The sequence below is a fragment of the Natator depressus genome, chromosome 16 (genome assembly GCF_965152275.1).
Source record: "Natator depressus isolate rNatDep1 chromosome 16, rNatDep2.hap1, whole genome shotgun sequence".
Taxonomy (NCBI): domain Eukaryota; kingdom Metazoa; phylum Chordata; order Testudines; family Cheloniidae; genus Natator; species Natator depressus.
Window position 1 is genome coordinate 13,757,948 of NC_134249.1, and position 27,082 is coordinate 13,785,029.

The window sequence follows — 27,082 nt, forward strand, 5'->3', positions numbered from 1 at the left end:
ACTGCCCTGATTTACAAAGCAGGAGGTCAAGTGATAAGATGTTCACTTATCCTTAGAGGCAGGGGAGTAAGATGGAGGGAATACTCTGGGGCATTGCACTGTGGTGATGAGGATATTTCTAGGTGGATCTCTTTATGCATCTAGTTTTCTTGGGCTCCTGCACACTGGTGCTGGTGGAACTCCTGGGTGTCATGCTGAGCAAATTGGCACTGACTAGCAGCATGTTTTGTTTTCCAATTATTACTACTACAGGCCCTGCTTATTATTAAACTCTGTCCAGCTAGAGGTATGATAGCAGCATGGCTCTTTCCTTGATCATTTTCAACTGCATGGGGAATTTTAGGTAGGCAGTCTGTAATTACCCAAGCTGGAGTCTGGTCAGGACGCTAGAGTTAACTACCCCATCTCATATGACAAGTGCCATGAGATCTTTCAAGACCATGAGCGACCAGAGCCTTTCTGCGTTGCTCTCCCCACACATTTGCCACCTCTTGGGCATGTGGAAGCGTGTATGCCAGGATGCCCCCTCTCCTGCTGTAAGAAGGTGGCCTGACTGTTCTAGATTCACAGTCATGATTTTGAGACAGAAGTGGTTTAAATTAAGCTTAATTGAAACAAAGTAGTGCCTGTCTTAACCAATCGGATCTTCTCATCCCTCTTTGCTCAGCTGGCCAAACGCTCTCTCCGTCCCTTTTGCACTGTCTGCAGCCGCCACTTCAAGACCCCTCGGAAGTTTGTAGAGCACATGAAGTCCCCTGAGCATAAGCAGAAGGCCAAGGAGGTAATGTGAACTGGATTGGGGGGAAGCACTGCTGGGTTACAGAAGTGGCTGTGCTTGGTATGTGTGGGAGGAGTATGTATATGTCCAACTTGTCTCAAACCAGTGAAGAGATGCATCATTTTTCCAGTCAAGTGGTTCCTCTCCTCCTTGACTGCATTCTAATACCACTTGAAGGAGCAGACTGATAATTGAGCACTGTATGTGTGACTGGGAGCATGATCACCTTCTTGCTTTCTAGAAATGCCATATGCTCGTCCTACAATGCAGCAGTCCCAGACTCCACCGGGAGTCCTATCCAGTCCTCCTAATCAACAAGAGTGACATTATGTGAGTGCCTGAAGTTAGCAATCTAGTCTGGTCTGATCTTTCCTCTGTGTGTCTGGCAGGTGAGGCTGGGTGAGAAGGAGCTAGGTGGCCCAGAAGACTCAGAGGAGCTAATCACAGTTGATGCTGTTGGCTGTTTTGAAGATGACGACGAGGAGGAGGAGGAGGAGGAAGGAATTGGTGAAGAGGAAGGTTCTGAGGTGGTGCAGACAGATAACGAAGATCCTGTCATCAAGCAGGTACACAGTGATAACAGAAATGGAAGGCTGTATTATATGAGCATCCGAGCTGGATCCTAATGGCTCAGTCAGTCAGGGCCAGTTGAGCTCAGGGCATTCTGGAGGCTTATCTAGTCCATTCCCAGAGCACAGGACAAGATGGGGACTATCTAAGATACTTTGAGATATGGTTTTGCTTTTTGGCAAAGAGTGGGAGGATCTTTGATCGCCATGAGTGATACAGGGGAGCCCTTAAGTGTGCAAGAAGATATCCTGGCTACCTTGTCAAGGTAGCCAAAACAGTTTAGACTTTACTCTCAACCATTCTGCTTTAGCTGACCAATTAGCAGCTTTGCTCCTGTTCCTAACTGGACCCCATAGATGGATACATCTTGGCAAGTGTTCTCCAGAGGAAATAGCTCTCTCCTTCAAGAACAACTAACAAAGGGAAGGACACAGTTGAGGTAGCTCAGGCCTTAAATACAGGGTGTTTTTTAACCCTGCTAACGAAATGTTCTCCTGATAGTTGGTCTTTGTGTCGGGATTTAATCTGTCCCATACACTATGCTGTTAATGTAACCTGTGCAGCATGGAGTAAATGGTGACACAATTAAGGGGTGTATTTTACAGTAGGAAGGGGAAAATAGGAAACAAAAGCCCCTTCCTGCCATGTTGGACCTCAGCTTTGCCCCCAGGCTCATTGGAAGGGTTAAAGGCCCATGAGGGGAGCTGAGCAATGGATGCAGCCCCAGTAGACAGTCCTTGCAGGCTGGGGACATGCACTGACATGGTCTCTTGGTATCTCGTTCAGGTTGGGCTGAAGGAAAAGTCTCCGGAGGATTGTGAAGGAAATGAGAGATACTGTCCAGATACGCCCTATGGTAAGCAAACCCAGACAAGCAGTGTGCCCAAGAGTGCCTTCTGGGGCCAGGGGCTGCCATTGTATGGAGGGTGGGCCTCAGCGCAAGAGCGGGTTGCCAGCAGTAAGCCGCACTCTCTCCAGTGTCCAAGTCAGACCAGTGAAGGTTAGCGGATTCTGGAGAAGGGATGAAGTTTGATCATCTGAATTGTAAGTGTAAGGCAAGTGCTGTTTGTCAAAGTGTAAATGGGTTTGGCAGGTGCCTCTTGCCCTTCAAGAGGTGGGGCTGAGAACCCTTGACCTCATCTAGGAGGACTGAACAACTGTGGAGTGGGGAAGGAGCCAGTGCAAAAGGGTGAAGTGCTGAACAAGCCATGTAGAAAGCAGAGTTACTAGATCAGGTATGCCCCAAAGAGGAGCTCAAGTGCCCCATTCAGAACACTCCCGAGAACTGACGCCTCAGTAGAGCTGCTTCTCTCCTGCATTGAAGAGCCAGGTCAGCACACCGTGACTTCACAAAGGAGATGGAACTGCATGCCTGTCTTTAGCACGAACACTCTAGACTAGTATCTGATCAGAACAGACAAGCTGCTGACCTCAGGTGCAGCGCTGCCTCCAGAACATTCTTTTGTGCTCTCTCTAGTCACCACCCTAATCTCTAAATAGCTCAGATTTTGGTTTCTAAAACTTTTCCCAGCCAGTTACGCATTGTGGGAAAGGCACGGGGGCGTATGCACTAGCAGAAGCTGCTCTGTGCACAGGGAGAGCTCTGTTTACACCAGTTTTCCACATTGCTGTAACCTTCCACTATCATGTGGCAGATGGAATAATGATTAATGCTGTGAATGTTTTCTGTGTTTCTCTCACGTGCCTGCTGTCTTCTGCTTGGATTGAGCCCATTACTGCTGGTCATATGGTCTCTGTAGTTTTTCCATTGTATTTTTTTTTTTTTATGCTGTGTAGTTTCTTTTCTTTGGCAACCCGATCTCTCTCTGAATATCAGCCCACAGCTCTACTGTGGTAAAATGAGATATTCAGCAAGCGATCTTGAAAAATCCGCAATTAACAGAAGCAAAACTTTCCTTTTTAATTTCCCCTTTAACATTCTTATTGTTTTGGAGTTCCGTTCAATGTGATCTGTGATTTCCATTCCCCTCCCATTTTGCAGGCCTGGATTTTCTGGTCCCCGTCGCAGGTTACCTCTGCAGGCTGTGTCACAAATTCTACCATAGTGACTCCGCTGCCCGGGTCACACACTGCAAGTCCCTGATGCATTTTGAGAACTTTCAGGTTAGACCCCTTTGGCAATTGCATGGCCTGGCATTTGTCACCCTGTGTGTCTTCTCTATTCCTTCAGCACCTTCCCATTGTCCTCAGTGTCCATCACAGTGTCCGTCATGCCACAGCTTTCATCTGGTATGCTCTCTGCTTGTCTTCAACTGCCCTTGTAGATCAGACATCGTTCTGCTCCTGCTTTCTTACTACTGCTAATGTCCACCATTACCCATTCTCAGCTGGAAATCCTCCATCTCCCCAGCAAATGTTGGATCTGTTCACTGAACCTGTGAAATGGAATCCCTGATTCAGCCTGGGACTTTCCTGGTCCCTTAGCGAGTACAAATGAGTGAAGCTGGTGGGGGACTAGACAAGAAGAAGCTGCTCCTTTTAAAGAGAGCAGGAGACGATACGCATCTGTCTAGGTGAAGCTTTAGTGTCCGTAATGCTGGAAATAGGCCCTGACACTCAAATTACATATAGGTAACATCTATAGAGGGGACAGGTAGTTGGAAACTAATCTTTAAAATGGTAGAAATGAAATTCCAGGCCAGTTTTAGAAGATGGAGAACTCCAATCTGTAAGCTGTTGAGAGTTCAGTCGGTCAGCAGGGACTAGGCAGCAGCAGGGAGCAACTTGGGAGCTTCTGGTAGCTTGTTTGGAGGCTCTTCACTGGCACAGAGTTCAGCCAGTTAATGCTGTTCCTCTGCTGTATCCAGTCCACACACACAAGATACAAGAATGCCTTCAGCTGTAAACTCATGCACTGCCTCTTGCAAATTTTGATGGCTGGACTGGAGTTTGCCACCTCCACTCTGGGTTTGGATTTCAGGGAGGGCAGTAATCATATTTTGTCACCATCAGGCTGCTCTTGAGGCACGGTAATGTTTTTCGTTCCCCTTTCAGTGACCATTGCTTGACTTCTATATATGGAAGTGCCATTCCCTGACTCCTGGGATAGGGGGTAATTCCAATTTGTATTTCCTCTGCTGGTTTGGGCCAAGGCCTGCTTCAGCAAAAAAAAATCCCATTTCTCCTCCCACTGTGTATTTATAGTTTCTTCATGGTGTGTCCTGTGGAGCTTTTCTGCTAGTCTTCAGACAGGTTAACCTTTGACTAGCCTGGCAAAGGAGTTAACAGTCCCCTTGCTATCCCTGTTACCTTTACCAAGAGCTGGGGGAAACAGTGTCCCATGTGCACTGGCAGTTCTTAAAATCTTTGCAGCAGGTGAAGCTGCAGCTACTCCTCTGGGTCACCCATTTCCCTAGACAGATCACTTCCAGAATGAAAGAATCAGTCCCCCTTGTCCCTGTTTTGCTTCAGTACGTTGATCTGAATAACTTAGTTACATTCCCTTTCAGCTTGTTAAAAATGAGTCTGCATAGCAGCAGTGAGTGTTCCTCCCCTCCACCTTTAAAACCAGGGGAGATGCTACTGTTTCCACCCATTGGGGTACCAGGAAGGAAGTTGTCTAATAGTTAGGGGACTAGGAGTCAGATTTCCTCTTGTCTGGCAGTGAGTTGCTGTGTTACTTTAGGGAGGTCACTTAGCCTCTCCATTCCTATCTGTAAAATAGTGAGGATGGCCTCAAGGGCTACCATGAGGGTTAATTCATTGATATTTCATGAAGTGGTTGGAAATAGCTGACTCCAGGTGTGACTTGGAGGAGTTGGCCTTCTACAGATATTTAAGGCTAGTCTCAGTGTATTACTAGCCCCCTTCCCTTTTGAGTCTTGTGATCTAAGCTGGAAGCAGTTACTCCCTGGACTGTGCATATACTGCTGGTTAGAGGTCTAAGGACTGTCATAGTCTTGGCATTAAATGCCTTCTAGTGTCTTTCAAGTGGGGTGAATAGCACTTTTGGCCAGAATGCTATACTGGAGGCTTCTTAGCAGCTTCCATCTGAGGCAGTCCAGTGCACCAATCTGGAAACAGCTACCTTGCACTTGGTCAACAAGAATTGCCCCAGTTTAAGATGTGACTTTTAAACTGATTTAGTTACACCAGTATGTAATGCTTTGTGGACACTTAAGGCTTGGCTACACTTAACATTTTATAGTGCTCTAACTTGAAAAATCACCCCCCTGAGCGCATCAAGTCGGAGCGCTTTAAAGCACTAGTGTAAACAGGCTCCGAGCGCTGGGAGCTGGGCTCCCAGTGCTCTGAGCTACTCCCCTTGTGGAGGTGGATTACCAAGAGCCCTCTCTCCCAGTGCTCACAAGCTTTGAAGTTGCTAGTGTAGCCCTGCTCTTAAACTGGTTTAAACTGCTCTATTCTGGTTTATTTTAAATCATTTTGGAACGGACAAAGGGTCCACAGAGAGGTTTGCACCACATTAATTAAAAATTAAACTCAGGCAGTTCTGTGGCGTCGACAAAAGCACCATCAGGCTTGCAGCAGCAGGGTGCTGATCAGAATAACTCTGGTGCTGAGTAAGTATTCAGTTTGCTTTGAGTGCATGAGATGTTTGTCTGTCAGTGGAACTAAACATTTTCACTTAAGTGTCTGTCTACCCAGTGGAGACAGCTTGGCCTTTTACCTGTTTCTCCCCGTGCAGAATGGGCTCTCTTCCTCAGGCACCAGGAGCGTGAGCAGGCACAAACTCTTGGAACAGCTAACCTAAAAGATTAGGACTTACTGAGCCTCCTGCTGCTTCTGTTCTGTGCCACCAAAAGCAGGAGCTGCATAGAGCTCTATTTGAAGAGTGATAAGAGTTGTACTCACTCTCTAGGAACCAGGAAAGATCACAGGGCGGACTTACTTTTTGTCCTCAGTACCAAATGGCTAATATTGCAGCCCTTTCAGTGGCCAAGTACCATAGTGCAGTTCAGATAACATGCTGATACAGTAAAAGAACCTGAATAGCATAGTCCAGTTAAACTGTTGGGTTCAGTACAAGCCCCTTGTTCCAGGGCTTAAGTTTAGCATCACCAATCACTTTCCTATTTCTGTGGAAGAGAAGGAGCCCCATGCTGTTTACTTAGTGCCATAGTCTTTCTAGAAGTCTTGATCACCACCTGGCTAAGTAAAGGCCTTCAGACTGATTAACACACTGGAGAAAAATCCCCTTGTGCCTTAGGATCCCATGGTTATACTTCTGTAGGCTGGCTCCATGCGGCTCTTGTGTACTATTTTTCTGAAGTTGCTATGACAATTTTAACCTCCTTGTTGATCTCTCCCTGGAGGTCTCAGTTTAGGAACCCATCAAATAAATTGTCATGCTGACAGTGAATTTAGGCCCTATATCAGCATTATCTAGTGAATGTTGGAGCACTCTTGCAAGTGGGGATACTTACTACTTAAAATACTCTCCTAGAAACATCCCATTAAATGTGATTTTACTGAAGAGACTTTCCCCCCTCCAACCTTGGAGCTCTTGCAAAAGAAGCAGAAAGTAAATGAGCAGACAGTCTGATTGCATTGCTTAGATGAGCAAAGTGCAAAAGGAAACGTCATTTCATTGTGTTTAGCTGCTGCAAAATTTGTTAAACTAGTTATTCCCCTTTAAGATGCCTGTAAGGAGTGCAAGCAACCAATAGTCTTGTATCGGGAGGGTAAGACTGCATGTCTCCTGCCCACCCCCACAGCTAGATTCAGTCAGTAGTTGGGATGAGAGTTTTCTTGCTTTCACTTACATTCAATGGGGCTATTGAGATCTATCATCTCCAATCAAGATGAACAACGATCAAAGTCTGGTTCTAGCTCTGTATCCCCAGCCTCATTCTACCTAATCCCGCCACATTAGCACATGCAAGAGGGAATAAAACCTTAATACCATCACTTTTTGCTAGGAGCTTGAACTCCTTCTCTCAGCAGCCCACCCAAGAGAGCTGTAGCCTTGTGCTTTGTTTGGAGATTAGGCCAGCCATTGCAGTCTGTCACTCACTACTGTCTTTGTGCAGGTTTCTCCTGGACCAGCTAAAAGTGTCCTGTAATGTCTGTCCAGTTATCGCTCACATGTTTTTCCTTTGCACAGAGATACAAGGCAGGAAGGCACCGTGCCACAGCAGCACACACAGAGGCCTCTTTGTGCTCCCATGGCTCTGGCTTCCAGTCATCGGATGAGCAGCAGCAGCCTCCTGCTAAGACAGAGGATGAAGCGGAGACAATGAATACCGATCATGGCATAGGAGAGGAAGATACAGTATTTTTGCCATTAAAGGAACAAACCTCTAGGTCTCTAGAGAATAAGAGTGAGCTGGTCCCCTCTGTGAGAAGGGGTGAAAGCCCAGCCAGTGAGACTGATGTATGTGGAGCGCTGGTCATAGAGGAGGAAGGAAGTCAGGATGAGGGTAGCAAGTCCCCCACCACTAGTGAAGACTGCCTGCTCCTAGATGAAGACAGTACCACAGGGGAGTTGCTGGGACACAGTATGTGTAAGGAAGAGGAAAGTGATGAAACCAGGCAAAGGGGTGGCACAGACAAACCCCCGTACCCAATGAGTGAAGGGGATTCTGAACAGGGGGCAGCAAGCATCAGAGAGGAGGCGGCAGACACCTGCTCTCCAGGCAAAGGAGAAGCAGCAAATCTAACCCCAGCGGGGCGTAGACGCTCTGCTAGACGCAAACCCAGATAGAACAGCTTTAAAGGGAGAGCCCTTTGCATACAATATTTGCTGGAAATGTTTATTTTCAGAGTCCTTTAATAGAGCAAAAAACCTTCCACTTTACTGCTGTTTTTATTTTAAAAAATAAAGCCTGGCTTTAGCGTGTCTAATAGAGGATGGCACTGGGTGTTGTTTACACAGCAGGGATGTGATAGAGATCCTTGGGAGAGCCAAAGCTTTGTTAAACCTGAAAGGGTTGCTGAAGCTGACCTTCCTAAAGTTAAGGCTCACTGCTTGAACTGGCAAAGCCTGCTGCAAGACTGGTCTCACTGAGACTTCTCACTGTACTAGCTATCTACTGCCTTCTGTGCTAAGGTGGTTCCCTTTTCCCAGGTCATAAGCCTGATGATACTGATGTGAGCAGAAAGAAACAAAGGGAATTCTACTGCTGGGAGATGAGTCAGCCCCCTATGAACACAATTTATGCACTTTCACAGAATATTTTCCCATGGAATCAAGCCAGTGCCCTTGGCAACAGGCTCACTCAGGACCCAGTTTTAGACTAGAACATGAAAGAAGCTCAGGCATTTGATCTCTCAGCACTTAAAGCAAGGCTACCTCAAATGCTTCCAGGAGGACATTCAGTTTAAGATGATTAAAAGTTTATTTATAAATACTATCTCTAAACTGTACATATTGACAGTCACTTCACAATGGTAGGCCTTGCCAGCAGAAGCCACAGACACAATCAAAGTAGTTTCACCAACTTAGTGGTCATGCAGTCTTACAACCATGTTTTTAATCTCCCAGACCTTCAGGAAGGACTCTGTCACAACAGCATTGCTGGGCAAGCCTCCCCTACCCTCTCTCACAATGAGGCTGGGACACCACAAGGGGAGCACAGTAGGCTGCTCTATGGTAATCTCTCAGAAGCCACTGTGGAGTCTCTAAAATTGGTTTAAGGAGTTACTTAGCTGCTCTTTACTCTCCCTGAAGTAGAGCGTGAGGGTAGCTTACACTACAGGGGTTTGGAAGGGGGAATATTGGACTGGAGTCCTGTCATTTAGCCAATGTTTCTCCTCACAGAACTTCTGTAAGCTTAACTGAAGTGTAGACTGTAGGGAGACTGCAGCTACAGTGTAGAAGAAACCAGATGATTTAAGCCCCAGAAGAAGCCTGTTACCCTCCTCACAATTAACACAGAGCAAGTCTGGGCCCAGAATGGCACCATCATTTGGTATGGATCTCCAGAGCTGTAAGGTTTAGAAGCCCAGTTTACTGGGGGAGAAGAGTCTATGAGGTAGACAGTCCTCAGAACAACAGCCACCACTTTCCTTTGTAGTTTAATTGTGGCAAAAGGGGCCTATACATGAATGCCCATACTTGCAGGAGAGGCTTCTCATACCCACTTCTAATGGCGTCACTGTCAGCTCAGAACTGGAGCTACATTTGGGAGCTGGAAGTATTGACTCCACATCTCTCCCCTTACCCACCTATTTGCTGATGTAGCATCAGTCACGAAGAGAAAACAAGACAACACACAGAAGGGCAGAACATTTAACCACTGGAGGGAATGCACAACAGCAAGTACTTTTCTAGTCAAGTTTTACATTGAACCACAGTTTTTACTTCCAATGGGACCTCCGCTGTCTATGACCGTGTTTGTCCAGCAAACAGCAGGAACTAGATGTCCGTGTGTGGTCCCTGCACATCAGTCTGCATGTTCTGCCCTTCACTCAGCTGCTGCTGGAACTCCAGGCGTGTCTGACGGTTGGATTCCAGCAGCTCCTTCAAGCGGGCATGCAGATGGTCATTCTTCTCCTCCAGATGATCCAAACAGGAGTTGATCTGGTCCAGCATGGAGTTTATTGCTGCATATTCTAAAGGAGGGAGAACAAAAAAATACCCTGAATAATTTAAATTCTTGTACTACCACCACTCATTCTAAGAAGGTATCAGGCAGCAAGGCCTCTTGCAAATATACCTCAGAACATAGAGGGCAAGTCCTCTATCCCAACTGCATCCTCTTTGTATCATGATACATCACATCTACTAGTGAAACTAGGTCTGTGGGAAACTGGATAGTTCAGGGGATTGGTAATGTGATCTAGGATGTTTTACCTCTGTGCCACAGACCAGGCAGGAAATTGCCATCTGACAGCTGTTTGGTAATCTCTCAAGTAAGTGGTTGGGCTCTGGCCAGCTTCCACTAGACAGGGATCCACATTGCAAGAGGGCTGAATAGAAAAAGGGTGAATTAATCTCTTCACCCTCCCTAGAGGTGGCCTTGCCTAATCAGGGTACAGACACCTTGAGAGGGTGTTGCTGAAAAGCTTACCACAAAGGGTACAGCACAGAGAGTGTAACCTCCAGAGCTGCCACTCTAGGACCTGGCACATAAGAATCTGGAAAGAGTTCCAGAACATCACAGCTGCTGATGTGGTGGGAGCAGGAGGAAAGGAGAAAGGTGCAATAAAGTGGAGCCCTTTGAATGAGCTGAATAGGAACATCTCATAAGGTCCTAAGGGGAAAAGTAGCCAGAGGGATGAATGTGGACCAATTCTGATTTCCATGAACAGCACTTATCCCCTTAATTTCTGAAGTTGTTGACCCAGTGCAGAGACCACATAGGTCTTGCTTTACCATTTAACACACTACACTAGGAAGCAAGGATTCATTGTAAACCATCCTGCAGGATCTATGTATCATGCCATACAACCAGCATAAACTAGGTCCAAAAGGTCATTCAAACCTACTTGGGATGCTGCTTCTTGCACGGGGAAGGAGGAAAAGCACTCACATCAAGCCCTAAGTAAAAGGAAAAATGTGGTTTTCATGTACATCTGCAGAGAAAATGATCTAATCCAATCCTCAGGAGGAGCCACAGATTTCACTTCACACACAGGGTCAACCTGAGCTTGCATGGAAAGAGAATATTTTTAATGTTTAAATCACTAGACCTGTTCCGCTGAACACAGCAAGGGGCAGCAACAACCAGTCCTCAAACAGCATTGTTTAGAACAACAGACCGCAGTCTGAAGGGGACTTCTCTGCCGCTTGCACTCAGACATCAGAAGCATGTGGGGGAGAGAAATAAGAGGATCTGATAGTGAAGCTGTTTTCAGGTACCAAGACCCTGAACACAAGTACTGGTTCTCCCAAAATCTTTTAGAAGTCAGTGTGGAAGTCCTTGAATAGCACATGCCACAGCTGAAAGCGATTAATGCTATACCTTAATTCTGATATTACATTCTAAATTAAAGTTGTGAAGTGACTTCCTGAGACTGGAATGCACAGGGTTAGAAAACAGTGCAGTCCCTGCTTCCAAACTGGGAGAGCTTTGTGGGACAGGCTAAGAGATGTGATAAATTATTTAGCAAACTCATCATATCTCAGGACTTCCCATTGAAATCCAACAATAGAGATTCCCAGTAACAAAAGAATCATCAGCTTCTAAGGATCTGAGTGATTTCATGAGGAAACACCCCTGACATCTTCAGAATCTAGTTCTAAGTTGGACGGACAGCTCAAGTGGACCCAGCAGAAAGGCTCTCGAGGCAGGTGATAGTCCATAAAGCTCAAATTCCCAAAGGAATTGTCATAGAAGACTATTTAGTTAAGCATACCTTTTTCATCAGGAGGGAGAGGAAGGTCTAAAACATGATATTCCCTTCCTGGCTAGTAACTAGTTGTTGTGCTGTCACTTCCCAGAACAGTATGATGAAAGGCCTTTTTAGTCCTAGAAATCCTCAAGGATTTTTTCAGGAAAGGAGCTCTTAGATTTTGTTAGAAGGCACCAAATGAGCATGTTGGGTGGTTTAGTCTTATAAAATCATAGAAATGTAGGGCTGGAAGGGACCTTGAGAAGTCATCAGGTCCAGCCTCCTGCACTATGGCAGCACTAATTAAATCTAAACCAGGGGTCGGCAACCTTTCAGAAGTGGTGTGCCGAGTCTTCATTTATTCACTCTAATTTAAGGTTTTGCATGCCAGTAATACATTTTAACATTTTTAGGTCTCTTTCTATAAGTCTATAATATATAACTAAACTATTGTTGTAAGTAAAGTAAATAAGGTTTTAAAAATGTTTAAGAAGCTTCATTTAAAATTAAATTAAAATGCAGAGCCCCCCGGACTGGTGGCCAGGACCTGGGCAGTGTGAATGCCACTGAAAATCAGCTCACATGCTGCCTTGGCACACCTGCCATAGGTTGCCTACCCCGATCTAAACTATCCCTGACAGGTGTTTGTCCAATGATGGTGATTCCACAACCTACCTTATTCCAGATCTTAACAACATTTCTAGTTCAGAAGTTTTTCTTAATATCTAACCTAATTTTCCCTTGCTTCAAATTAAGCCCATTATTTCTTGTCCTATCTTTAGTGGACAGGAGAAGAGTTGATCACCATTCTCTTTATATCAACCCTTAACATATTCAAAGACTTATGTCTGCCCTCAGCCTTCTTTTCTTAAGACTAAACATGCACCATTTAAATTAAAAACAAAAAAAAAATCACCTTTCCTCATAGGTCAGGTTTTTTAAGGCTTTTATCATTTTTGTTGCTCTTCTCTGGAATCTCTCCAGTTTGTCCACATTGTTGTAGAAGTGTGGGGCCCAGAACTGGACACAGCACTCCAGCTGAGGTCTCACCAGAGCTGAATAGAGCAGGACAATTATTTCCTGTGTGTTATATAGGAGTTCTGTTAAGATACCCCAGAATGATAGCAGCCATTTTTGCAGCTGCATCACATTGTTGACTCATACTCCATTTGTGATCCACTATAACCCCCAGATTCTTTTCAGCAGTACCACCACCTAGTCAGTTAGTCCCCATTTTGCAGTTGTGCATTTGATTTTTCTTCTTCCTAAGTGAAGTACTTTGCATTTATTATTATTGAATTTCTTCTTGTTGAATTCAGACCAATTCTCCCATTTGTTAAGATCATTTTAAATTCCAATCCTGCCCTCCAAAGTGCTAGCAGCCCCTCCCAGTTTGTTGTTCATCTGAAAATTTTATAACCATACCTTCCACTCCATTATCCAAGTCATTAATGAAAATATTTAAATACCACCAGACCCAAGACTGACCCCTGCAGGACCCCAGATACTCCCTTCCAGAAGAGGAGTAGATTGGTTTGGCAGGATTTGTCCCTAACAAATCCATGCTGGCTATTCTTTATAGCCCAATATCTTTCCAAGTATCATTGTTGCACTGACTGGGATATAATTCCCCAGGTCCCCTTTGTTCCCTTTTTTTAAAGATAAGTGCTATGTTTGCCCTTCTCCAATCTTCTGGGACCTCACCTGTGCTCTGGGAGTTCTCAAAGATAATTGTGAAGGGTTTGAATATTGCTTTAGCTAGTTCCTTAAATGCCCTAGTATGAATTTCATCAGGTCCTGCTGACTTGAATACATCTCAATACTCTTTAAACTGTAATTTCCCTATTTTGGCTTGCAATCCTTCCCTCTCCTTAATATTAGTTGTGTTGAGTATCTGATTATCATTAACCAGACGGCTGTGTGCTGGGAGCAAGCCTGCTGGGGGTCTGTGGTTTATCTAGGGAGGGGGGTATGCTTGGAGCAGGGGATTGAGGCGAGAGGGTGTCCAGGGCTCTCCCCAGGCAATGGGATGCTAGGAGCAAGGAGAGTTTGGGGAGGGGGAGCCTGGTTCCCCGCCCCAGGGCGCTCAGAGTAGGGCGGGGGTCCGCGGCTCCCCGCCCCGGGCGAGGGGACGCTGGGCGGGGTCCCGGCCGCTCTTCTCTTACCGGTATCCCCGAAGCCGTCATCGTCCCCCTCCTCGCCGCGCCCGGCGTTTCCCGCAGGCACCTGCGGCTCCCCGTTCGGCCCCGACATGCCGCCACCGAGTCCCGCTACCAGACAGGACCCAGGTCGCGGCTGGACGCTGAGACACCGGAAAGCCCGCCCCTTCCCGGATGGAACTGCGGAAAGTCCCGCCCCTGACCCGGAAAAAGGCGGGGCTTAGGTTAAGCTAGCCACTCGGAAACTTCAGCCGGGATCCTACGGGGCCGTGTAGGGTCACATCCTTCCCAGCCCCGCCGCGCTCCAGGGGTAAAGTCTATCGTTATGGGAAAAGAGGGGCTGACCAAGCGGCGCGGGCGGGCGAGGGGCAGCCAAGCAAATAGACTTTATAGTTGCGGGGGGCGTCTGCCTACAGAGAGGCGGGATCCCACCTCCAACCTCCCTGGACGCTTATGTTCCTCCCTCTTTGTGCTCACTCTCTGCAGTCATCGCAGAGGGATTTGCTGGCAGGATTTTACATGGGTGCAAAAAATATTCAGCGAACTCAGAAGAGTATCTGCAGAAACCCAATGTGACCTTGGGAGTATGAAGGCTCACAGCCAAGCTGGCTCTACGAGCCACAATCATCCAGTCAGAGTTTAGGCTTGGGTGTCCCCGCCAAAACTAAGCACCACAGTTAAGCATTTTGGCTGACAGCTGCTCGAGAAAAATCTGCTGATCAGAAGTTATTCACAGAAATGATCCAGCAAATAAATTCAAATCAATAAAGTGAACTAATCTATCAGCAAAAAGAAAAGGAGTCTTTTTGCGAATACAGACTAACACGGCTGTCACTCTGAAACTAATCTATCAGCTACTCACAGACCACTTTGGGAACAGAAAATGTGTTGAATAAATTATTCACATAGCTTTGCTTTGTTTTCCCCTTCTACAGTGGTTTTCTCTTAAACCTTATTCCATCCATACTAATTATCTCAGTTTATTACATGTATATTTATTCTTTGTAGACTGTTCTCAGGAAATATGTTTATGGGATGTTCTCAGGAGATATGTTCACCTGTATAGAGCCTTTATTTCTGGAGCTCTTAAAGCACTTTGTAAACATTCATTAGCTCCTGTGAGGTAATTTTACATATGGTCAGACAGAGGATGGTTGGTTAAGTAATTTGCCCAGAATCACACATTGAGTCAGTGACACAGCCAGGGCTAAACCCCAGGATTCTTGATACCCAGACTTCTGCTTTTGCCACTAGAGCATAGTCCCTTCCTGTTTTAATCTATCCAGTTTTAGTTAATGGTTTGTTTAATGTAGCTTAATTGTATTTAACAGAATAAAGTTTGTTTCAACTGTTCTTGATTTTTCTTCTTAATAATTGTAACCACAGTTAGTAGGTCACTTTCAAATTTCCTCTTTCCCTAGGACAGTGAGCACAATTTTCTCTGCCTTTTTTTATAACTAAGATTTCTTTTTTTAGACTTGATATTAGTCACATGTTTCACCTCTCCTGGGAAATCATATCATTATATCATTTCTTCCATTTTATAGGATATATCTTTAGAGATGAAAATAACTTGCAATTAGGGCATCAGTGTGTCCCTGAGCTGAACGTGGGCAAAGACTGATTTGAAGAGTTTTTGAATTCCAATTGAGATGGAATTTTCAATGCACAAGGAATGAAGGGTCATATCCTCAACATCACAGTACATTCTGTATCTTTCCTTACTATAAGCTGACTACATTCTGCTGGGTTAGGGGCCCATCCTGTGCCCTAACACAGTTATGCTCATCAATATAATACTATGGGCATAACCAAGCATAAGTGACAAAAGTTAATTGCCCTGAAGCATGAGGTTATAGGTCTTCCTATTGTATGGTGGAATACAATTTCACAATTAAGTAGGCTTATGTAACTAATGTCAGTAGTTGTCTTTGAAATCCTTGCATAAGAGGCACTATAGAAGTGGAAACTATTACTATTATTTTTTATTCCTATTGTATGTTTTAACATCTTTATGAAAGTGCTGAGGTTTAATTATCCATCATGGCAAAAGCCAGATAACTATAAATCTGGCTTTGCTAGTATGACAACTACTAGATACTCTGAATATTTTGTTCTTGCGTTTCACCCTGTGATTCTAAAGCAATTTACAAAGATGGAATTTTAATTGTAATTATTTATTGATTTGGAATGTTACCATAAAGTCATGGACTATTTGAGATTTTACCTAATCATCTAGCTCTGTTCCCAAGCGTGGCATTCAATATTCACACGACACATTGTGAGCAAAATTAATCCTTAGTGTAATTTGCATGAAGGATGGAATTGGGCCCACTATGTATTGTAGCTGAGAGGTATGAGCTCTAATACTTGGAAAAATAATTGGCCAGACTGCACTCTTTGTATGAGCTGAATAGTGTCTTGGAGTTTTTGCTAATGATTCAGCAAATTCTGTGATTTAAATAATATTTAAAATGATCTAATCCAGGGGTTCCCAATATGTTGGCCGAAGAACACTTGCTGATAATTCTCAAAGATCTGACTGGTCACATGGTGCTGGCTCTCCTTGTTTCCAACTGCTGCTATAGGTGTCCACTACCGTTTCACTACAGTGAAAAGCCACCTGTAAAAGAAGCTGGAAACAAGGAATAAACATTAAACAATAAACTTCTGCTGAGAGCAGCTATTACATAAATAATGAGAGGAAATGAGCACGACCACTCAGGGACTGGAGATATCAGTGGGATTAGAGTTGCAATCCATATGGCAGCTAGATAATATTTTCAGGAGAGTTAAGTGAAGAAAAGGAGTTGGTGGCTGGACAGCATAGCCAGAGGAGCAAGAAACCAACTGTTAGGGAACCCTATGCAGGGGGAAAGAATAGGGTCTAGACAGCAGAGGAGTGAGCATGTGTCAGTGAGAGAGATTAATAACAAACATGGGAGGAGCAGATAAAATTAAGAGTAAAAGCAGGTGGTGGGTTTGATTCTTTTTTTTTTTCAAAGGAAAAAACACTAATTGCATCAGGAAAGGAGGTGTTCATGAGACACTCTCTGTGTTAAGATATATTCCACACTGTGAAAATGTTTGAGAGCCCCTGATCCAACCTAGCAGGATTTTATAGCACTTGTCATCCTAGCATAGGTTATTACATTGAATGTTACATTCTCTGCTACAGGAGTGCATCTGATGAAGTGAGCTGTAGCTCACGAAAGCTAATGCTCAAATAAATTTGTTAAGTTTCTAAGGTGCCCCAAGTCCTCCTTTTCTTTTTGCGGATACAGACTAACACAGCTGCTACTCTGAAATCTGCTACCAGTGTGATTATTTTTTCAACTCACCTGTGCCATTTATAACCATTTCCGATCAGGGTAATTCTAGGCTCCCATTACTGGAGGGGCAAATGGGTATTTTGGAGCCCCTGAATGTCACTATTTACAAAACAACCTTCCAGGAGTAATTAGTCCCTTAGAAATACTTGGACTTTTAAGAGTTTAAAAAGAAATTGTGGCTACTGAGTCAGCATTTCTCCGTGATTCTATAAGTTATCTAACAAATGAAATCTCTTCCATCTGCTCATTGCTTAACATTGTATAACTTTGTACATATTTCGGCTTTTCTGGCAATGATGGGGCGGGGGGCTTGAAAATCATTTGGGGAGGCAAACGTTCTCTCCCCCGGTGGCGCCGGGCTTGCTTCCCACCCGTCCCCAGTTCTGTATGGGGATGCTGGCCCCTGTGCAGTACTGCCTCTGGGAAGAAATGATGCCGCAGCAAACAAACCAACCAATCAAAAAACAAGCCCAGCAGAGGCGCTCTATCCTCAAGGCCTCCTCTGCTCTGGTTTAAAGCCTCTGGTGCTGGGTGTAGAGGCCCTCCCGCACTGTTCCCCCCCTTGTGGAGCGAAGATGGCAGCAGCCTGCAGTGGCTGGAGGTGCCTTGGGCTGCTCCCGTGGAGACTGAGGGCTGCTGGCCAGGCGGCTGGGGTGGGGCTCCTGCGGGCCCAGAGCAGGGGGTACTGTATCCCCTTTGGGACAGGACGCTATGCACGGGGTCGGGCACGGAAGGGCAGCCGCATGCTGGTGGGGGCTGCTTTTGCCCTGGGGGGCACCTTTGGCCTCTTCCAGACTCTCCAGGATCCCCTGAAGGCCCAGGAGCACCTTGCAGAGCAGCAGGCAGCCAAGGTAACCTCCCTCTTCCCCCACTTTTAAGAGTACTGCAGGAAATCCGGAAGCTCCTTGCAATCCCTAAGGAATACCGGGCCCCATGGTGCTTTCCCATCCCCCACTTACAAATGACTCTGAAATGATGGTCCTTCCCGTGCAATTATATTGCCTCCCAAATATCTTCCATTTTTGGGGTGCACACTGAGATCTTGGCTCCCATCCTTAATGAAATCTTAAGGGGGTGGCAGGAAGAACCTTGAAATTGGTTTCTTCCTCACCCCCTCACAGATTTTCTCTCCTATATGACGTTTCTATTTTTGTTCATTTTCAGATAGTATTTTAGCCTAGTCTCCAGATTAAAAGGCTACAAAAGTCTCTCAAATGATCTGTGTCTGCTTTTTCTATTTACTGTCTGCAAATCCTTTTGTAGTTTTCGCTGGATAGGCTAATTGCTACTTTAAAAATAATAATAAAGCTAATAATAAAAATAATTAAACAAATAATGTTTACCAATTTTACTAATAACTCTTGTGTATTAAAACTAAACACTTATAAATCCTGATCCTGCAAGAAATACACACATACCTAACTTTAGTCAGTAGAAAGAAAATAGTCTTGTTAGTTTCAATTTTGCTTTTAGTCTGTTCGCTTTCTGGTTCTCATACACTAGCATAATGCTGCAGTATTTGGGGGTGGCAAACCCTTCAAGAGAAGGTTTAAATACACATAGCAGACTTTTTCTATTGATTGAAACACACACACCTCCTTAATATTAGATGTTATTAGGAAACAACATTTAAAGTATTAAAATCTAAAACCTAAAATACCCAACATTATCTTCTTTGAGTAACTATAAAAATTGCTTTTAATGAATAAAAAAACCAAAAAGTAGTTGTCAAGTGACAGGGAAAACAACAATTCTATACGCTTACATCGGGCTTTCCATCAACTAATGACTTCCGATGAAGTGAGCTGTAGCTCACGAAAGCTCATGCTCAAATAAACTGGTTAGTCTCTAAGGTGCCACAAGTACTCCTTTTCTTTTTTCTTTTTAATGACTTCCTGCAAATACCGTGAAGGATTGTGGAAGTGAGAAACAAGGTAAAATGGTGGCATGTGTTTTATAATGTATGAATAATAAGCAAGGCACGTTAAATGTCTGTTGTGTAATTGCATTGTGCCTAATACTGATGCTTTATTCCTTGTGCACCCAGCATTCTCAGTGAAGATCTGGTGTGCAAACAATGCAAGATCAGATTCTGTGTTTATATGTTCTCAACCAATACCTTGCAACCACTGTTCCCAAAAAAAAAGCCATTGCTTCCGGGCATAAGTCACTGGTATTTTTTTATAAAGTGTTGAAGGTAGGGTTTTGCACTGCTGTCCGTTGCTGTAGTATTTGAGCATCTTCCCCATAAAATAGATAATAGCAAAGTCTCTAGTGGACTTCGTGGAATCTCTGACACCTCTCCCTTTGCAGCATAAAAACTGTGCGTGGGGGATGGGTTTGGTTTTGATTTTTGTGGATTTTATTACTTTGGGGGGGGGTTACTTTTTGTTTTTTAAGGTTAATTTGTTTAATTTTCTTAGGCTGGATGGTTGGATTTTTGTGTAGAAAGCGGAGTTTTGAATGTCATTCTTATGATGACTTGGTCCCTAACCTATAGGATTCGGTTGGCAAAACCATATATTCATAAGAGATCGGAGTTACTACAAAGGGATAAGGGGATATTTAGAAAATTAGATATTCATTATACAAAAAAGATAAGTATTTATAATGTCATTGGAAGAAAATGCTGGTTAACCAGGGGTGTGAGCTTTGATTTGGATGACCAGATTATAATCTGAACACCAAATATCAGCAACAGCAATTTAAAATAAACATAAATCAATTGGGGGAGGAGGTGATATTTGAATTGAACATAGAAACTTCTGGCATTTTCCTCCCTCAGCTCCCTGCAGGTAGCCTGCAGTTGACCCTGTACCAATACAAAACCTGCCCGTTCTGCAGTAAGGTTCGAGCCTTTCTTGATTACCATGGGGTGCCTTATGAAATTGTGGAAGTGAACCCGGTAATGAGGAAGGAGATCAAATTCTCCTCCTACAGAAAGGTGCCCATCCTTTTAGCCAACGCTGGAAACGCTCTGGTGAGTCTCTGCTTCTCAAATAACCACGGTTCTTGGGTTTACATCTAGCACTGGGTCACTAGCCAAGTGCGGGTGTAGCCTACTTTATTTCCGAGGTTGCTTAGCATCCTGTTCCTCATTTTATGGCTGTATACTTAGCTACCTCTTCCTTAGCCTCACTCTTATTTTGCCGAACACTCACAACACCCAATGTTCCCTAGCAGTGACAAGCCATGCTGCTGCTAGGGAGTTTGGGGGAAGGTGAGACTTTAAAGTCCACTGGTCTTATTCTTCCCACTCCCATGCGGGATTCAAACAATTTGTACAGAAGTCAGTGGGAGTTACTTGTACTCTGTGGTGGAAGAATTATGACCCAAGGACAAGTGTTTTAACCGTATATTTTCTTACCATGCTGGTTTGCCCCCTGGAATGCCAATGGCTCAGACTGAAACCCACTTTGGTTTCCACTGTTGGCCTGTCTAGAACAAGCAGAATAATAGATATACGGCAGTAGTATAGCAGATTTGCCTATGGAAATAAACGGAAGATTAGGGAAGAAGGGACTTGGGGACTACTTAAGCCCCAAAGGGATTCAATTGGCAGAGCTTCTTATGAGCTCCTCCTCCTTAGCTCCATCAACATCTCTTTTTAAGTTTATGTTCATTCTATTTTGCAGCAACTGAATGACTCTTCAGTGATCATCAGTGCAATAAAGACCTATCTCGTTTCCAGGTACGAGAACTGGATAGTGAGAATGTAGTTGAGTGTGAATTGCCTTAGGCAAACTGGAAAACAAGAACACTTTTTTGTGTGTGTGTGTGTGTGTATGTGTGTGTATGTGTGTGTGTGTGTTAGTTATAGAGCTCAGGTGTTTTTTAATTCAGAATTCTGCCTTTGCACAAAGAAGACTTAAAAGTTAGTCCACAAATGAAATGAATCAAACCTTCCTCTGATTTTTTTGTTTTGTTTTGTTGGCCAGTCAGAATATCTGGAAATAAATCAACTTGCTGCTCTTGTAGCCTGTTCTTTAGATCCAGGTTACAAAGAGCTTGAGTAGGGAATGGAGAAGGAGGGGATCTTATATCTGGGACAACTTGTACTTTTATTCCTTTTTTTCCCCCCTGTGATGTAGAGAACCTCAGTATATAGAAATTTAACCATAAGAGACATTGTTAGCTGCAGCTGACTATTCTGGAGTCTGGTTAATACTTACTGTGGTTTATTTGAAATGACACTTACATGTACTCTCTCTCTCATTAGTTTCTTGCATTAAGCTGTTTCATAGTAGTGCATTTTAATGTGTGTGGCTTCAGTGTGTTTTTACTGTTTTCTTTTCATATACATTAAGTGCACTTTCCTCTTAGTCTTGCATCCATGAACACACTGCAACGTTACTACAACATATTACAGTAAAGATATATCTGGGATAATAAGGTGTATAACGGGCATGTATAGAGTCAACTTTCAAACTGAAACCACTCTAAAAATGACACATTTATGTTCTATCCATGATTCCAGATCAAATTTGCTCAGATCTTGAAAGTCAAGGGATGCTGGGGGTGGGTGTGGGGGGGTGAGACTTTAAAGTCCACTGGCGTTATTGCTTCCACCCCCATGCAGGATTCAAACAATTTGCACTGAAGCCAGTGGAAGTTACTTTTACGCTGTGGGGGAAGAATTACAACCGAAGGACAAGTATTTTAATTGTATATTTGCTCACTATGCTGGTTTTTTTTTTTTTTTTTTATTTCCCCCTAACGGTCAATCTCCTCCTGAGACCTAAAAATGTAGCCATGATCTTTTTCTCTTACATTATCAACGATAATAGAATATTCCACTATTGGAATCTGGTTTCCTTATGATGCCGTAGGCTCTAGTTTGCTCTCCCACAGCTGTATCAGCTCCACAGTGCTATTAAAATCATCAATTTTTTTTACAGTCACTGTTATGACTAACTGCACCTCAGGATGGAGAGGAATTCTGAAAGAGAAAATACAGACTGCACAGAGATAGTCCTTAGATTTACAGCCCCTGAGCTGCCTCGTTATGGAAGTCTCTATTTTTAGAGCAGCCAGTGTTTTGTTGGCCCAAAAAGAGGACTCATAGCAACTGTTTTTCAGTAACACATGGAGAAGACCATGCAGATTCTGACTGTGTTTCTCCCCTCAGGAAGAAGAGCTTAGAAGAGATTGTGTCATTTTATCCTCCTATGAAAGCTGTGAACGAGCAGGGCAAGGAGGTGACTGAGTATGGGAACAAATACTGGCTCATGCTGGATGAAATGGAGACCCAGCATGTGTACCCCATCGAAGAAACTAGGGTGTAAGCATTTCATGTGCTAGGGTCTCTGAGCTGGTTTCACAGCACCCCTCCTGTATCATCTTGGAGAACACAAACACAATCCTCCTAATGCTGCTCTTGACATGATACACATCAGACACCCATAAATAACTGGAATGGTTTTGTTTCAAGTAATTTATTTGTTTAACTTGCAAAATGTAATACTTCTATATGAAAATCCCCCCCCCCCCCCCCCGCTTTGGTGTACTCCGAGCCTCAACCATTGCACTAATTTCCTCCTTTGCTTTCTCTCCTCCCTGCCTTCTTCCCAGAGAGTGATGTCCCTTTAGGCTCCTGAGTTAGCTGGAAGGGTCACTTGGGATTGATTTATGTTGGGGAAAACCCATGATTATGGGACACACGTTCCTCATGGGCCATCCAGCCTGCTTGCAATAATAGAAAGTGAATCTAGAGCTTTAGTTTGTCTCATCCAGCTGGAGTTTGGCATTAGAGCAGCTCGGTGGGGAGGGATCCCTCCTGACCACAGTTCAGGGATATTACCAGTGGAGCAGACTGGATGGGAACTATGTTGCACTCTCATCCTTTGCAGAAGCTCCAGCTACAGTTATTCTGATATCATCTGCATCCTCCTCCTCTGATTCAATGTTTCCACCTTGTTCACTTAAACTACTTTCTTGGGATGTCTACAGGGAGGAAATGAAGTGGCGAAAATGGGCAGATGACTGGCTTGTTCACCTCATCTCCCCCAATGTTTACCGCACACCTAGGGAAGCCCTGGCTTCTTTCAATTACATTGTCCATGAGGGAAAGTTTGGCACCGTGGAAGGTTTTTTTGCCAAGTACGTGGGGGCCGTTGCCATGTTCTTCATCAGCAAGAGGCTGAAGAGCAGGTTGGTACCACTGACCCAGTCACGCAGCAAGGGAATGTCTTTGTCCCATTGGTTTTTAACCACCCTTAGCCATGAACTTCAAACAGTAAAACTCTGTGTCTCAAACACATTTTTATAGGCATTTTCCTTGCAAATAAAATGCAGTTCTGTTCTAAGGGTCAGTTTGAATACTCGCTCCATTCTGATCATTGTATCTGAATGATCACTATATGTGGACCCAAAACAACTTTCAAATCAGACATGCAGAAGCAAAATCTCCATTTCTGTAAGGACACATTTTTAATTTAACATTAGCTCCAAGGCACATCACTCCAGTTATTACAGTTTATGGGAGCATCAGTTATGTTCTTGTACAGCTGAATGCCATTCAGTGGTGCAAAATCCTTTCCTACCTTTGAAAATATCAAAGGAATTTATACTTGTTTGATCTGTGCAACTTAAATCTCCACTGATCAGAACAATCAGAAACTGGCTTTTGGGAAGTAATATTTTATTCCCATGAACTGAATGAATGATCACTGCAAGTGGAACTAGTTCCACTGTACCCTCACCATTTGAATAGTAGTAGGACCAGGGGATCTTTCCCTTTTAGATCTCTGCTGTCTTTCCAATAGAAGTGCCTTCTTTAATCCAGTTTATCAATTGGTGTAACCAAGGAATGGTCAAGACTTGACTTGTTTAGTGTGACACACTTAGTTAGTGACTGAGAAAGAATTACTGTCCATGATTTCTAGAATTCTGGTCCTTTCCTTTAACCACTACAGTAAATAGCTCATTAACCACTTAATCAGCTTTAAGTATTTATTGGACTTCTTTGAGCCCTCTAACCTTCTGAATGAAAGAGATGCTTATGCACACAAGTTACTTCATAGTCATCTTTAAAAATACCCAAGCCTTTCAATTCACTCTCTGAAATGCATTCCCTGTCCCCAGCCATATATCAATCCATGGGAAAAGTAATGAGAGGGGAAAATTAAAGAGAGAAATGAACCAGTTAGAGGACACCATATTTTCTCTTAACACAGGCACCATCTCCAGGATAATGTCCGAGAAGATTTGTACAAAGCAGCCAATGACTGGGTAAAAGCTATTGGCAAACACAGACCATTCATGGGTGGCAGCCAGCCGAATCTCGCTGACTTGGTAATGGTCAAGACCCTTGGTCTCTGTACTTAATTTATCATTCATCATGCACATAGTATGGTATAGGTGTGACTATGATTATGTATAAAATATGTACTATATCCTCTTGGTCTGTATATTAGATATATCATTGGAGTGTCTTATGTGGGAGGTGAGAGTTGTGTTGTCAAATAGTGTGTTACAGGTGCGGGGTGAGTATGTTTACTCCATTGTACAATATGGAGATAGTTCAGGAGCATACATTCTGTATTGGCTGTGTGTGTAGAAAGCATGCCAGCCAATCGCCTTTCCACTGGGAAATATACTCCAAGCACATACCTTACAAACATCATGACTTCCGAAAGTAGGACATTATCAATCTGAAGTAATGACAAAAGCAGTTTACAAACTAGGCTTCCACATCTGCAACTGGGATGAGCCCTGTTGACATCAGTGGACAGGGTCATAAGGTTAGCATGCATAGCTCAGACTTCAGGATTTGAATCTTAAACCATTTCCTGCGTCATTAACTCTCATTATAAATAATGATAATGGTTTTTGTTTTAATCTGAAGCAATATCTCCATAAAGAGTTTATATGGAGCTGGATACTGTACCAGATCTTATCATCACTTTTCATTTTACTCCATCTCCCAAAATTTTTGCCCATTTTGTTAGGCACTGCCTATTTATCTATCTAATGCCTGTGACTGTCTCAATAATCTCTGCTAATCAGATGGGTGGAATGGGTGATCGGGAAGGGAGTAGAGTTTTGGGACACTTAAATCTGAAGTTACATCCATTCCAGATGTAGAGTTAATGTTATCTATGTTAATTTCCAAACTCTCTCTCCTCTCTTGGCACAGGCAGTGTATGGGGTCCTCCGGGTCATGGAAGGGCTGGAAGCCTATGATGACATGATGACTCATACAAAGATTCAACCTTGGTACCATCGCATGGAGAAGGCTATTGGGGAGGCCGAAGTCCCGAACTGGCAACTGCTGCAGCCACCTTACTAAAATTCTTGCACAGAAAAACATTAAAAAGGAAAGACCTTCTGTTTTAAAAATAAAATGCACTGGCCTTTCCCCCTGGACTGATGTGCAGGCATGTGGATTGTCCAGCTTAGAGCTAATAAGGGGCTTCGTGAGACCAAGAGAGCAGGAGGGGACAGGTGTGTACAGTTAAGTACATATGACATTTAGAATAATAGGAACATGTAAAAGGTGCTGACCTGGGACCTCATTGGAGAGGAGGGTAAATTCTGATTTAAACAGCAGAGTGCAGCAAACTGACTTTCTCTTGGTGAGCCCCATACTAAGTATATGTTAAAAAGAAACCACAATGCTGGCTAGTGGACCCTGGAGCAAAAGCAAATATTTGAGGTCTGTCCAGGGTTGACTTCAGGGTTGACTCCTGTTGTCCTGAGTGTCTTCCTGACTATTTGAGGTACTGTGTAACTCTTAAATGGCATTAAGATTTGACCTGCAATAGCATCCTGTAAGTACAGTGCTGAGGGCAATGGGTGAATCAGCAGCCCTGAGGAAGGATTCCCTTTGCATGATGGAAAAGATCCTGCTGTCTGCAGGCCATGTGCTTTCAGTCTTCAGGGTGATCTCCATTTAAACTGTTATTTCAACAGGTGATTCTGGATTGTCAGTGATAATACAGGCTCAGTTCCTCTTTCTATGCAGTATATGGCATCTAGGGTTTCTCGTCTACCAGTAGATAGAGGCCCAGAGAGCACAACCTAGACTGAAGAAAGAATTATTGCAAAATGATTATTTGAAAAAAAGCTTCCTAGTATGAGTTACATGAAAAGTGTTCCTGGAAATACTCAATATGATCAGTAGTTATCAAGTGAGTGCTAGTGAATTTTGCAGTCCTCTGGCTCTCTAGATGCTTCTTGTAATGCAAGAGCAACAAAGGCTTTGCTGTGTGGAGTGGGAGCCATTGCTGTAAGCTACGTTGTACAGTGTGAACTTATTGGAAGTAGTATTTCCTCACTGAGTTCTGGCTAATACTAGTGCAGTGTGGAAATGCCAGTTGGTACCTGTCTTGGTGAGCTAAGATGCAGGGAATCGTTTCACTTCTGGCTGTAGGTCAGAGGGTGAGAGATCTTCTGAATGGTCCTAGGTTTTAATTTCCCTCTTCTCTACTTCTAACAATCCTTTCCATGGCATCGTGGGCACTTTTAAAGGAAACTGGTTATCTGGGAAATTAGTGGTGGAGATGACATCTGTCATCAATGCAGAAACTTTGTGTTAGCTGAAGACTGCTTTTTGCTAGCAGTCATAAGTATCAGTGTGTGATACAGGTGTGTTTTATTGTCCAGAACCTGCTGTATCTACGGATACTTTAGAAGGAAAATGAAGTGCAAATTCTAGTGTGGACTGGATGAGTAGTAGTGGGAGAGGAAGAAAGTATTTGCAATAAAAATAAACTGTTGCTACGCTGGCTGGCTACATTTATTTAAGCACTTCTGCACTTAGCTATCTTTAAGTACAGCTACACCATAGTTCAACAGTACACTGTTTTAGTGTTTGAAAATTACAGGTTATTTTTCATACAATGTTTGACATGTGTGGGTATGAAGGGGGAGATGGATTAGATCAATTAAAAGGTGGGGGGGGGGTTGGTTTTGTTTTTTTTAAATCTCTGATAAAGTTAACCAAAAAAAAATGGATCAGGAGAAAAATATTTAACAATGGTCCA

At 43.7% G+C, this 27,082-nt stretch overlaps 3 protein-coding genes across 6 annotated transcripts in view; 2 read left to right on the plus strand and 1 right to left on the minus strand.

The window, feature by feature from the left end:
* CIZ1 (CDKN1A interacting zinc finger protein 1) overlaps nucleotides 1-8,101 on the plus strand; it is a 23,882-nt gene extending 15,781 nt beyond the window's left edge. The window contains exons 12-16 of one of the 2 annotated variants that reach the window (XM_074974041.1): nucleotides 668-781; nucleotides 1,168-1,344; nucleotides 2,135-2,204; nucleotides 3,351-3,472; nucleotides 7,434-8,101. In XM_074974041.1, coding sequence (XP_074830142.1) covers nucleotides 668-781; nucleotides 1,168-1,344; nucleotides 2,135-2,204; nucleotides 3,351-3,472; nucleotides 7,434-8,033 — 1,083 coding nt within the window. In that variant the 3' untranslated portion in view covers nucleotides 8,034-8,101. The remainder of the gene's footprint in view (nucleotides 1-667; nucleotides 782-1,167; nucleotides 1,345-2,134; nucleotides 2,205-3,350; nucleotides 3,473-7,433) is intronic. The other variant, XM_074974042.1, reaches the window with a different exon arrangement.
* On the minus strand, nucleotides 8,083-13,979 carry BBLN (bublin coiled coil protein). Of its 2 annotated transcripts, XM_074974044.1 has the most exons (3): nucleotides 13,771-13,979; nucleotides 12,522-12,660; nucleotides 10,760-10,811 (listed from the first exon to the last, which is right to left on the minus strand). In XM_074974044.1, the coding sequence occupies exons 1-3, from the start codon at nucleotides 13,856-13,858 to the stop codon at nucleotides 10,805-10,807; spliced, it is 234 nt and encodes a 77-aa protein (XP_074830145.1). In that variant the 5' UTR covers nucleotides 13,859-13,979; the 3' UTR covers nucleotides 10,760-10,804. The 2 variants fall into 2 exon arrangements, with proteins under 2 accessions (XP_074830144.1, XP_074830145.1); XM_074974043.1 differs by lacking the exons at nucleotides 10,760-10,811; nucleotides 12,522-12,660 and adding an exon at nucleotides 8,083-9,883 and having other exon boundaries at nucleotides 13,771-13,956.
* Nucleotides 13,980-17,597: 3,618 nt separating this feature from the next.
* Nucleotides 17,598-26,796, plus strand: PTGES2 (prostaglandin E synthase 2). Of its 2 annotated transcripts, XM_074973619.1 has the most exons (7): nucleotides 17,598-17,947; nucleotides 19,882-20,076; nucleotides 20,732-20,787; nucleotides 22,225-22,377; nucleotides 23,046-23,246; nucleotides 24,272-24,389; nucleotides 25,234-26,796. In XM_074973619.1, the coding sequence occupies exons 1-7, from the start codon at nucleotides 17,672-17,674 to the stop codon at nucleotides 25,384-25,386; spliced, it is 1,152 nt and encodes a 383-aa protein (XP_074829720.1). In that variant the 5' UTR covers nucleotides 17,598-17,671; the 3' UTR covers nucleotides 25,387-26,796. The 2 variants fall into 2 exon arrangements, with proteins under 2 accessions (XP_074829720.1, XP_074829721.1); XM_074973620.1 differs by lacking the exon at nucleotides 19,882-20,076 and having other exon boundaries at nucleotides 17,600-17,947.
* Nucleotides 26,797-27,082: the final 286 nt, after the last annotated feature.